At 57.9% G+C, this 13,199-nt stretch overlaps 2 protein-coding genes across 2 annotated transcripts; one reads left to right on the top strand and one right to left on the bottom strand.

Moving 5' to 3' along the window:
- Positions 1-390: 390 nt before the first annotated feature.
- Positions 391-3,012, bottom strand: P170DRAFT_379929 (uncharacterized protein; the record flags this gene model as incomplete). The annotated part of the gene is made up of 5 exons (XM_024845509.1): positions 391-1,024; positions 1,094-1,438; positions 1,488-2,388; positions 2,453-2,691; positions 2,750-3,012. The coding sequence occupies 5 exons, from the start codon at positions 3,010-3,012 to the stop codon at positions 424-426; spliced, it is 2,349 nt and encodes a 782-aa protein (XP_024708598.1). The 3' UTR covers positions 391-423.
- Positions 3,013-4,276: 1,264 nt separating this feature from the next.
- P170DRAFT_404311 (putative toxin subunit) lies at positions 4,277-13,025 on the top strand (the record flags this gene model as incomplete). The annotated part of the gene is made up of 2 exons (XM_024846521.1): positions 4,277-7,076; positions 7,135-13,025. Exons 1-2 carry the CDS (start codon positions 4,319-4,321, stop codon positions 13,023-13,025), a joined length of 8,649 nt encoding a protein of 2,882 aa, XP_024708597.1. The 5' UTR covers positions 4,277-4,318.
- Positions 13,026-13,199: the final 174 nt, after the last annotated feature.

Here is a 13,199-nt window from a genome sequence, read left to right as displayed (position 1 = left end):
GTGATACAGCTCATCCCAATCATTCACAGTCCTTAGCTTGGGTCTCCGCAAGGAGCTTTCTCAATGATAGTCATGTCACTCTCAGTGTGCTAATAAACTCCCAAGGGCTATGTGTTGTGTGGTGGTGGTCCGAGGGCTAATAGAAGAGTGACTATGTGCTGTGCGTCCGTCGTAAAGAGATTAAGCGATGTTGAAGATATACTTCAAGTAGTATACGAGGGTACCACGGGCCGGAAAGCCCATTGCGACTCAGTTATTCCTCCAGAAAATATCATTGCGTAGGATTTAGGATGATCGCATAGGTTTGGCTATCTGCTTGATCCTTCAGGTTGAGAACTCTCGATCACCCATACCTTCCACATCTGCCTGTCCCACTGAAGCGTACTATATATACCGTAGCCCTAAATCGTGACTTGTCCTGCCTCAGGGGGATACAACGACATCAATCGATTGAGACAGGCTCTGGCTAGCTTCGCCATCTACGGGTGGCCATGTCTCGGTGATGGGAACTTGGTAGGTGTTGGGGACGCCCGTTCCCGTGAAGAGGGCCAGGGTGATAGTGCCGCCAGAGGGGACGGACAGATCGCCGGTGCCGGAGAAGGTCAGTGGCGTCGAGCCGTCGCTGGCCAAGGGGCCGGGGACGACCTTGACGCTGGCAAACGCCGCCGTGCCGTCCGCGTTCACGATTTGGAAGATGTCGGACTTGGCCGCGTCCGGGGACCCAATGACCCATTCGTCGGCTGTAAACTTGTGGGCCGTCACGAGGCCGCGGCCATCCGGCTCAGAGCTCACCGTCAACGCGATGCCCTTGAGCAGGACGGGATCGTCGCCGTTGTTGGTGCCCTGAATGAGGACCTCGACGGCGTCTTCTGGGCCCTTGAGCGGCTTGCGGAAGGACCAGTCCAATTTGGGCTCCGGCGCTATTCCGGGCGCACTGACTGGGACAGTCCTGAAGCCGAACTGCGCCATGGAGGCCAGTTTATGGGTGACGGGAGACGGAATCGTGGTCTTGCCGGATGTGAGGCTAGAAGAGGGGCCCACGAGCCCATATTAGTTGGATGGCTTGCGGGTCGGCGAGCAGAAGTGGACTTACGGTTGGTATTCAACGGTCGCCAGGATTTCCCCGGTGTTTCCAACGCACGCCGCCGAAAAGTTGAATGTGCCATTTCCCGGGTACACAAACTGGGCGCTCGTTTGGAAGTCCTTGGCCAAGTTCTGCTCAAGGGTCTGAACGTGGGTGGAGATCTGGTTCACGATTTCCGCCTGGATCCTCTCTGCTTGGCCTTCGGGTGACACGCTTTGTTGCTGCTCGTGTTGTGTTTGGGTGACCTTGGCATCACCATCGCTCTTGGAGCCGGCGTTAACACTCAGCTTGAGCACGCCTCCTTCGACGCTATCGATATTAATACCCATACTCCAGTGGCATTCAAATGTGTCTCTAGTGGAGGATTAGCGAATAACACTTCAATCTGGTAATAGTCCCCTACCTCAACCACCCATACGGTCGCTGCATGGCATCGTTGTCTGCCCATTCGATGTCGTACTTATATACGGACGACCCCGAGAGGGTGAAGCGCTGTTCACCCGGATTCCACTTGAAGTCAACCTGACAGCTGCCCGTTGCATCGTAGCTGCCGTACACGCCATATTCGGTATTGTGCCCGTGCGGTGAGAGGCTGGATGTATATTGTTTCGAAAACCGGTACGCAGTTGCGTCAGCTGGCGTGTCGATGTTGGTGACCGGATTGAAGACAAAGAACTCGTCGGCGCTGTCCTGGTGCACACCATCATTGCCGACGGCGAAGTTCCAGTCAATCTGGCTCGCACTGCCGCTGGACGAGAAGCTTCCGTCCGTCGGGTAGATGATTGAGGTCTTGTTGAAAGCCTGCAGCATTGGCAGTAGGAAGCTCTCCAGGAAGAGCTGGTGACTCAGTGCATAGGTGCCGTCGATGCGCGGCCCGCCAATGGTCGAGGCCTGCGTCGTGAAGTTGCCGGCGGAGGCAAGCTGCCTGTCCTTGGGGAGCTCGTGATCGGCGACCATCTCACAGTAAAGCAGCGCGTTAAGGTCCCCCGGCACATCGTAGGAGATGACGGGGTCCGGAACCCCCTTGCCCGGGTTGGTGTATCCGTAGACCTGGTGAACCATGGCTGTCGGCTGGAAGGTCGGCTTCAAGGGATCAATCTTATCGGGCGGAGGCAAGGTGAACTTGATTCCCGTCGTCGTCAGGCCCTTCTGTTCCTGTTCCAGTGCCCAATGGTTGAGCATAATCTGAAGATCGGTCTCGAGATAGGGGTACTGCTTGATCAGCTGTCCCCAGGACCTCGGCGAGCCGTCCGTGTTGACCCCGAACTGCGAGTTCGCATAGTCAAAGTCCCTCCAATGCGCATCTGTACCGCATAGCGTTGTGCGTTAGCATTCCAACGGGGCCTGTCGGGATGGGGAAGGACTCACCGGCTAGTTTGGCGTACAGTCGCTGGATGCTGTAGTCGCCCGGCACGTCGAACTTGCCATGGATGAAGTCCCAGATGGCTTGCTGTCGCTCCTGCTCATCCGGATCGGCATCGGGATCGACGACCACACTCTGGGTCTTCAAGTCGATCGTGACTGCGAGGTTCCACCCAGCCAGCGGTTCGACTTGATCCGGATCGTTGTCGTCGTCGGCGGGAATGGTGATCTCGCCATCCTTGAAGCTAGGTTTCCGGTCAGCCTCCTCATGCACTCAGAAGGGGCTCAGAAGGGATTACATACCGCATGACATACAGAGCGGACGTCAGGGATATATCGGCCCCAACGCCACCGCCGAGGAGAAGACGGGGCGAGTACAGAGACCCTTTAATGCTCCCGATCCTTCGGTTGGAGAAGTCGACCTGACCATACTCCGGGAATTGATTGTACAGATCATCGAAGGAGTCATTGATGATCTTCTGCGAGACGGCCACAACCTGGTCGTAATGAGCGTGCGCCGTCGCACACGAGGTCTTGAGACGCAGGGCGACGTCGGAGTCAGTCATCGTGAGATCCGGCAAAAAACGGCGGGCAATAAAAATAGATAAAATTGGAATTGACCAGCACTATGACTTCTCGATCTCTATCACGACGGAACGGCCTCTTATACACTACGCTAAAGGGCGTGAGTCGCTGCTGTCAACCCCCAGCTGCGGTCGCGTCGCATTGCGCCAATAGATATCCCTGTTTCATTTGGACACTGCTGTATAATCAGTATGATCAATATCATGGGGCAATACACTCGACCCCCAAGAGAAGAAGACCTCATCTACACGTCATCTTGCACTCGACAGCCAGCCACTGACCCCGAATTCATGTTGTATATGATTGTTTGTCTCGGGGTGGCCGAGCTTTGAGCTGAAAACCTACCCCTGCAACCAGGGCGCAGATACGGAGCTAATTCAGGCATGTACGGCATGGGCGAATCGACGCACGTCGTAGTCTGGGGTACTTTCCTCTCGCCACGCCAAGGATCGGGCAAGTGATCCAGGGTCTGGTTGTGAGATTTATTCCGACGTGCATAGATCGGCAATGCGAGCGACAGAAGCAAAAGTACGCTGCAGTTCCCCTCATTCCAGTCACGATTGCAACAGATCTAGACCAAAACCAAACCCCTTCATCTCCACCTTCCTCCTGTCTGTGATACAACCGTGCGGAGGCGAAAAGGTAGCCACGGGCCGTGCCATCAGGGACATAGACCAACCAGGTCTTGCGAAGAAAGTGCTCAGGGACTGCGACCTCCGCGGGCATGACTTATGTGCCTCGTTAGAATTTCATGATCATCGAATGTAACCCTACTATGCAGGCATGACGGAGGTCCGGATCCCCCGTGTTTGCTTGAGGGGCAAAGTCCGCATGAGTGTTGTCGTCACTGCTACTGCATCGGATGAGTGCATATACCCTCAGCTCATTGCATTTAGAGGGTTCGAATAATCCGACTGGCTGATATGGCACCAGTCCTGCTGCGTGTAGTAATCAACATGCGTCCAGGCTCTTGCGCGGGGACGCCCCTACAGAGGCACGCAAGGCTTCGGCATGAGACTTAGGTCGTTTTCGATTGCCCTTGTCCTGACACGTCGACAGTCGGACCATTTGGTAGATTTGCAGAGTCTCTTAGACAGGCAGCATTGCTGGTAGGGCGGGATCGATTTGCAGCTGTCGTGTGTTCTGAGGCTTCCATCGGAATCTGCACAATATAAATTCTCCCGTCAAATAAAGACAAAGAAAGGAAATCAAAAGAAAAAAGACCAACTGGACTGGTCTTGCCCTGTTATTCCCATCGCTAGCAATTACAGCTGTCCATTGATCACTATGTTTTCCATGCTCGACGACACGCGCTTGAAGGAGGCCAAGAAGCTCCTGCAAGACCTGGTAGAAGACAATCGCGTACTCTTCGCCGCTCTCGAACGCACGAGAAGTATCTCCCGGGCCATCGACTCGATTGGTACGGTGGTTGGCGCCACCCCGGAGTCGCAACGTCGACTCGCCCTCCTGGCAGACCTGGACCGCGCGGCAGCAGGAAATTTTGAGCTCGCCAGCCTATTCTGGAATCAGAGAGACATCCAATCCATGACCGATGCAGCCGGTTGCTATAGCCTTCTGCTGGGCCGCGAGGAAGCCGGCGTGGAGGACTTCCAGACGAGATTGTTTGCAGAACAGCCGACGGCGACGATCTACAGCTTAGTATGCTCTGGACACCTCACCGTCCAACCTGCAACCATCCAGACCGTGGTGGTCTCTATGCTCGAGACAGCCATGTCCACTGGGTTTAATATCGCCCACGACCCGGTCAACCATCTGCTCGATAACCTGGATGAATTGAGTTCTGAGACCGATGTCGAGGCACTGAAGACCTTTTTCCGAAAACTACAGAGACTGCAGGCCCTGGTGCGACTGCCAGAGGATCTTGATGCGCTGCTGCGGTCGTCATTCATGTCGGCGCATCAGATCGCCCACACGCCGAGGCACTCGTTCGTCAGTGCTATCGGTCACTACGGCATGCCAGCTGAGCGCGCCGTTGGCATCCACGACCACGCAATTCTCGTGGACATGCGCAACGAGCAAGTGTGGACAGAGCTTCTGGCATCAAGAAACGATGTCTCGCTAGCCGCCTTGGCTCGCCCGGAGGTCGCGCAGTCAGCATTGACACCCTCAACACCTACAGACGTCTCGCAGCAGGTCACCAGCTACACACAGATCTTTGGCGACGTGACGATCGGGGCCTGTGACGACTACAACTCGGTCACCAGCGCTGCGGCCTATTTTGTGGACCTGCTCCGAATGCTGAGGAACACGCCCAGCGATACCACTCAGCCCGAATCGCCCAGTCTCCTCGACAAGCTGGCGACCCGACGGCCGGACCTGTTGACGCTGCAGCTGTCCTGTGTCAATACCAACGTCCTGATCCCGTACATCGACCTCGCCAACGAGGCGATGGAATCGTTCATCAAGAACGTCGGCACCCTCCTTCCGCCGTCGCCCGTCCCGATCCAGGGTTTCAACATGACGGACCAAGACACCAGTGAGGTCAGTCTTGCCGAGCCCCAGCACACCGACTACAGCGTCTATCGCGATCAAATCGCGACCCGGGCCTTTCCGCTCACGGTCTTTCCATACAGCCAAGCGCTCGATCTCCAGCGCCTCTTCTTCACGCATCTGAACGCATCGCTGGCCGACGTCATGATGCTCTTTGGCTCTGCATCCCGACTGTTGCCTGCCGCAGAGGATAGCGCGACAGCGGACACGCAGCAACTCGCTGAAGACGTGTTGCAGAGCGCGTGGGCAGCCGAGTACCTAGGGCTCTCACCCGCTGATCATGTGGCCATCACCGGCACTTCTATCTTCTCCCTCGAATTCCTCAAAGCGGTCTATGACCCGAGCATGCAAGAAGAGGCATACAATAAAAGGATTTGCCGGTTAGGGACTGCGGAGTACTGGGGTTACGAGGCAGCCGACGGACATACGGCCGAGGAGCTGATGCTGTCAGAGGAGAACGAACAGGGACTGCCGTTCGTCAAGGCCCAGCTGCTACGCCGGGCGGAAATCACGGTGGCGGACCTTCTGAATCTGCTCCGTGGGCGACTGCTTCAGCGCCAGCTCGTGCTCGAGACCGCAGGTGGCTCAGGCACCTTCTCTGGCAAGCTCGAAGACCTGCGTTTGCGTCACCCGACGAGCGACAACGCAAAGGCACAGCTGACAGAGCCGGATTGTCGGCACCTGCAGTCCTATATCCGGCTCTGGCGCCGGACCGGATGGACGTTACAAGACCTCGACTGCCTGGTTGTTTCGTTTGGCAGCGATGATGAAGCGAACGGCATGCGTGTCGTCACGGCGCAGACCATTAAGGCGATGGCAGCGGTGCAGCGCATCGCGACGCTGACTGGCGTCGATATCTTCACGCTCATGCCGCTGTGGGGGCTCATGGACACGAATGGGGACCAGTCTCTATACGCAAGACTCTTCCTGAAAGGCAAGGCTGGCCGGCCGGATCCGGTGTTCGGACCGGACGCTCAAGGAAACTATCTCACAGCCGGTGCCAGTCTTACGACGAACCGCGCGCCGCTCCTAGCAGCCTGCGGACTGACAGAAGAGGGCTTCGCGGCTGTTGTCGCGGCGGCGAAGATCACCAACGACACACTGGACCTGACCAACGTAACGGCCGTCTACCGTATCGCCGTCTTCTGTCAATTGCTCGCCATCGATCCAGTCGACTTTGTCAGCGTGCAGACCGTCTTAGATCCGAGCCAGACCGCGTTTTTGAGCCCCCAGGCGGCACTGGACATCATCCAGCAGGTACAGCAGTGGACCGATGCTGGGCTCAACTTGGAGCAGCTGCTGTTCTTCACCGGCAACGATGCGGCCCTCCGTGCAAGGCAATCGGATGCTGAGCTCTCCATCCAGCAAGTCGCGGTCGCCGCTTCGGACATCATAGTCAACATCCAGAGCCGGATAGCCACCTTGCCGGCTATGGATGCAAACACGACGACCGCGGCGCCGTCGGACGTCGCGACTGCTGCGGCGGCGCTTTACGACCACGCAACGGCGCAGCTGGCTATGGCATTCATTGAGAGTAAGTCTTTGTGGGTGTTCTATAATTTGTGATTCACTCACTGAACTTGTAACCCTAGTGCTTTCTGGGACACCCCTTACTGAAGATTCCACGGTGTATCAGAGTGTTCTGCTCCCCTACTTCTCCAGTGATGCTGAAGCCGCACACAAGGTCTTCTTCGAGCAGCCAGATCCCACCGGAACGGATGAAGAGAAGGCCATTGCACGCGAAGAGATACTCAATTCTCGCCGGGTGTTCTTTCTGCAGCACGTCATCGGACCGCTTCACGCGCGGGTAGCCAAGGATGCAGTACTTCAATCCATCACGCCCCTGTTCCCAGACGCGAAGTCGGCAGTGCTCAGTCTATTACTCGAGATGATCCAGGAGCCGGAGTCGCAGGACAGTCGTGCATCCCGCACGTTCATCTTGGCTGTCCTCAGCAGCCTCGCCACGTCCAACGCGGCGGCTCTCGGAAAGAACTCATCAGACGTCTTCTTCCGACCCTCGACCGCAGACCTGTATCGCTTTTTCATCCCCGACACGGCCCTTTCCGCCAGCCCCAAGGTGACCTTGGATGGCAGCATCGTACTTTTCGATCAAGGCACCGGGGGGTGGACGTCCAAGCCGGTCCGCCTCTCGAACGGACAAGCGTACAGCTTACGTCGCTCTGACGGCGGCGGGCTGGCCAACAGCTCATACTTGACAGAGCGCAGTCCCAGTCAATCTTTCCCGCTTGGCGCGTTGCTGGCACACGAGACGGTTGACCTGGCGCAGACGGTCTTGCGATTGCTCTCCCGGGCGGTCCATCTGTCCACGAGCTTTGAGCTGAGCCTGGACGAGGTGCAATTCTTCCAAGACCAATCCTCCAACAATGGTCTGTCGATGGACTGGGGAAATGTTGATTACCCGGCCGTCCAGCGGGTCAAGAGCTACCGGGAGATGTCTCGTCGGCTGAATGGGACAACGACCCTCCTGGACTTCCTGAAGTGGACTCAGGTCTCTCCCCGGGAGGGCAGCCTAGTCAGCAGTCTTACCAGCCTCACGAAGCTGTCTGCATCGCTGATTACTGACTATCTGGAGCAGCGGTTCGCGCATCTCAGTGAACAACAACTGATCGAGGTGTTTGCGGAAACAGCAGAAATCGCACGGCTCCTGGATCGCGTCGCATTCATGAACCGCACAGGCGTGCCTGGTTTAACTCTCAAGCTCTTATTCACGCTCGCGACACCGGTGCCTCCACCGACTGCGTCGACGGACTTTGACAACGCGGCCCAGCTTCGGCTGCTTCTGCAGTCAACGCCGCCCTCCCCAAATGGTGCGGATCTGGCGACGCAGGTCAACGGCGGGCTGCGAGTACATCAGCGCGACGCCCTGGTCAATTACCTCCTTCATCATCCGTACATCACAGAACGCGGCATCGCCGATGCCGACGGGCTGTTCGAGTTCCTGCTCATCGACGTGCAGATGGGCGCGTGTCTCCAGACGTCTCGTATCAAGCAGGCCATCTCGACGGTGCAGGTATATGTTCGCCGGTGCATCCTCGGCCTCGAAAAGGCGGAGCAGGTCGCCAGTAACACGGTCAACCTCGACCGTTGGGCCTGGATTGAGAGCTACCGGCTGTGGGAGGCGAACCGCAAGGTCTTCCTATACCCGGAAAACTGGCTCGAAGCCAGCCTGCGCGACGACAAGACCGAGATTTTCCAAGCGCTCGAGTCCGGCATCCTGCAGAACGACCTCGACAGCGCCAAAATCGTCGATCTCGTCAAGGCCTACGTGTATGGCGTCGACGCTATCGCGGACCTGGACGTGCAGGCCTACCTGTGGAAGAAGGTCGAGGATTACACAGGCAGCTTCCACTTCTTTGCCCGCACCAGGACGGCTCCGTATATCTACTACTACCGGACCCTGGACATCGTGCCGAATGCTAGGGGTAGCAGCATCAAGATGTACTGGCAGCCCTGGACCAAGATTGACGTCGAGGTCCCGGTGCACGAGGTCGGCGCCGACGGCAAACCGTTGCCCGTGACGGGCTCATATCTCATTCCGGCGTTATACGGAGAGCGCCTCTTCCTCTTCTTCCCTCAGATCACCCTGAAGACAGACCCCAACTCCGCGGTCAAGGACACTACCATCAAGGAAATGGGCGATCAGAAGCCAGACGACATGAAACCGGCCAAGTACTGGCAGGTCCAGATCGGCTGGACTGAGTACCGCAATGGCCGGTGGACGCCGAAGCAGATCTCGCAGGCCATTCTCGAGGTCCGAGGCGCCCAGGACACCGACTTCCCGGTTAACGGGCAACCGTCGCCGGCGGACAATATCTGGAAGGAGGCACAGAAACTCCCCGAGGTCTCCTCCCTCAAGTTCTGGATCCGGTCCCGGTCCAGCTCCTCGATCCCTTCGAGTGCATCGGGGTCTTCGCCGCGGCCCAGGAGCGCTCCAGCCCCGAGCACCAGTATTTTGGTCATCGAGGTGGAGCGCTGGATTTGCGCCCAGGAGGACGGGAAGGAGCCACAGTTCCTCAACTATCCACTCGGCCGGTTCGAAATGCGCGGGTCACAGGTCATTCTCGCCGATCTCAGCGCCTCGTCGGACAAAACCGATCCCTTCTTGGCTCCCTGGCGGCCCACCATCCCTACTGTCTTTGCAAAGATGTCGTATCACATGGAAAAGGCCTCGGACAGCCAGACTCCGGGCCTCAGCATTGGCCGAGGGGCAGGCAATAAGGAGCCGCTGCTGGGGATCGTAACCAAGCTGGTGGACAGCACGCCGAAGAAGGACGTGGTTTGGACTTTGTCTTTCAACGATTCGCAGGCCCGGAACGCGACCGGCTTTATTCAGGACATCGTCACCACGGAGAGCACCATCTCGTATGTCACCTACCCGCCCATCTCGTCCACCACCACCTTTGCGTCTGACGTGTTCCAGCACACGCTAGACCGGGATCTGGTTTCCATGTCCACGACGTATGACGGGGTGGACCAGATTTATGCCTTTCTCGCCAGCGTACCAGCGGATGACATCTTCCTCGCCTTCGGGAAACGCAACGGGACGGTCCACGAGCTCTCCACCCCCTATGCCCTCTACAACTGGGAGATCGGCGCGCACACGGTCATGCTACTCATGGAGCGGCTGCAGGTCAACCGGCAGTACGACCTGGCCCTCCAAGTGGCGCACCTGGTGTTCGATCCCACCGTCGACGGTAGCAGCCTTGACCGCTGCTGGCTGTTCCCGCCCTTCAAGGAACTCGCTGACGGCACCATTGACTCGATCGAGGACATCCTGGGCCGTCTCGAGCCGTCCAGCGGCGACGAAAGCGAAATGAAGACGAACATCCTCGACTGGCGAAAGCATCCATTCAATGCCCACAGTGTGGCGCGGAGCCGGCCCCTGGCGTACATGCGACGCATCATCATCAACTATATCGAGATCCTAATCGCCAGCGGCGACGTCTACTTCCGGCAGAACACGCTGGAGGCGTTACCCCTTGCGATCCAACGCTACGTCGAGGCGTCGCACATATTTGGCTCGGCCCCGGTGCGGGTTCCACAGCTCGCCAAACCGACATACCAATCATACGCGGACCTCGCCAGCACACTAGACGATTTCTCTAATGCCGCCTTCGACATGGAGCTGGATTTCCCCTTCGTCAGCGACCCGGCATCGCGAGGGGCAGGCGCCTCCGGGACGAACGGCGGCCCCGTAGGGCTCACCGGCGTCCTCAAGACGACGTATTTCTGTGTTCCCGCAAACCCCAAGCTAGTTGAGCTCCGTGATCTCATAGACGACCGGTTGTTCAAGATTCGCCATTGCCAGGACATCAACGGCGTGGTCCGTAGTCTGGCCCTCTTCGAGCCGCCCCTGGATCCGGGCCTCTTGGTCCGGGCGGCGGCGAGTGGCGTGGACATCTCTCAGCTCGTGGGTAACACGGTAGGCCCCATGCCCAACTATCGCTTTCAGTACCTATTGCAGAAGGCGCTCGATATGTGTGCGGAGGTTAAATCTATGGGAGCCTCACTGCTGTCCATCAAAGAACGGAAGGACACCGAAGCGCTGGCAAACCTTCATGCCCGGCAGGACAAGGTGCTGCAAGGGCTGATGGTGGAAATGAAGAAAACGGCAAAAAAAGAAGCGGAGGCCAGCATCGATGCGCTCTTGGAAGCCCGTAAGGCCCAGGTAGCCCGCCTCGAATACTACCTCGCGCTGACCGGGAGCGACGACCGCTCGGCCCCGGATGAGACACAGGATTGGGAGGATATCACGCAGTCGATCGAGAAGCCGACGTCAGACGATCTGCGAATGACCTCACACGAGAAGCTGGAGATGGAAAAGGCCGACGCGGCTGCGGTTCTCAACCAAAAAGCCACCGTTCTCGACATCGCCGCCAGTGTTATCAAGATAATCCCGGACATTAGCGAAGAAGCGGAGCCCCTCGGTGTTGGGGTCTCTCTCGGCTCCGTCACCAAGAACATCTGCGAGGCGATGCTCATCAATGCCAGCGTCATGCGCTTCCAGGCACAGTCCTTCAGCGAGGAGGGTTCTCGTGCCTCCCGCACTGGCTCTCTAATTCGGCAGCTTCAGGAACGGCGTCTGCAGGCGAATATGGCTGGTCGGGACATCAAGGGGACCGACAAGCAGATCGCGACGTCTCGCATCCGGGTCGAGATGTGCGAACGCGACATCAAGCTCCAGCAGCAACAAGCCGACTTCGCGCAGGACACTGAGGCCTGGCTCCGGACCAAGTACACCTCCGAGGAGCTGTACGCCTGGATGGACGGCGTCGTCCGGGACTTGTACCACCAGACCTATCTCGTTGCAGACGATCTCGCTCAGAAGGCCCAGGCGGCCTTCCGGTTTGAGAAGGGCGACCAGTCCATCAACATCATCAACTCGCCCTACTGGGACGATGGCCGGGATGGCCTATTCGCCGGTGAAAATCTCTTCCTCTCGCTCAAGCGCCTTGAGGCGGCGTATATGGAGCAGCGCCTGCACGACGTCGAAGTGGTCAAGAACGTCTCGCTCCGCCAGATTCGGCCGTGGGCGCTGCTGGAGCTGCGCGAGACCGGCACGGCCGAATTCGATCTCCCCGAGGTACTCTTCGACTTCGACTTTCCTGGTCACTACTGTCGCCGCATCAAGTCCATCAGCATGACCGTCCCCTGTCTTGTGGGTCCCTACACCGGCGTCAACGCGACTTTGACGCTCCTCGAGCACTCTTACCGGGTCAAGTCCGACGCCAAAAACGCGAAGGACTATCCCCGACAATCGGACGACGCGCGCTTTCAAACCGACCGCGTGCCCATCGCCTCCATCGCCGTCAGCCACGGTCAGCAGGACAGCGGCGTCTTCAACCTCGACTTCCGCGACGAGCGGTACATCCCCTTCGAAGGGGCGGGCGCGGTGAGCAGATGGCGGCTCGAGCTTCCGACCGCGGTGAAGCAGTTCGACTACAACACCATCAGCGACATTGTCCTGCAGGTCAAATACACGGCGGTACAGGGCGGCGCTGCCTTCCACAAGGCCGCGTCCGACGCCGCAATCGCGTTCCAGAAAACGGCCGCCGGTCTGTCGCAAACCGAGGGCCTGTTTGCCCTTCTGGACCTGAAGAACGACTTCCCGACCGAATGGCAGCGTCTGGTCTCGTCGGACAAGACAAAGCCGGCGACCATGCCGCTGCTTTCCCTGCAGGACCGTCTGCCATTCTTCACCAGGGGTCAAAAGGTAAAGGCCGAGACTATCTCGGTCCTGCTCGCCGCAGACTCAGACTCCGGGGTAAATATGGCGCAAGATATCGCCCTAACTGCGTCGAGTCAAATTCCTCTGGAGGCTGGCACTGCAATCGGGTCATACCAGGTCGCCATGGCGGCAGATCAGAAGGTCACCGTTGCCGACTGGAGCCTCACGCTTTCGGCCAATGCGATGAGTGCGAATGTCGAGAGAATCATCATTCTGTTTAGATATATCATGTAGCATGGTTGGCCCGGAATCGTGTAACTGCCAGGTCAGTTTTAGTTGATAGTTGAGTTGGTTGTTTCGTTATTGAACCAAGAGCAAGTAAGAGGGGAGGTTGACCCCGCCCTCGACTCGCCTGTTCGCAACTTGTCTATCAGGTGACCATCTAATTCGATTGTTCTTTCTGTCTGC

The sequence above is a fragment of the Aspergillus steynii genome (genome assembly GCF_002849105.1).
Source record: "Aspergillus steynii IBT 23096 chromosome Unknown P170scaffold_2, whole genome shotgun sequence".
In the NCBI taxonomy this organism is placed as follows: Eukaryota; Fungi; Ascomycota; class Eurotiomycetes; order Eurotiales; family Aspergillaceae; genus Aspergillus; species Aspergillus steynii.
The sequence above is the reverse complement of the archived record's forward strand: the minus strand, read 5'-3'. Positions and strand labels throughout refer to the sequence as shown.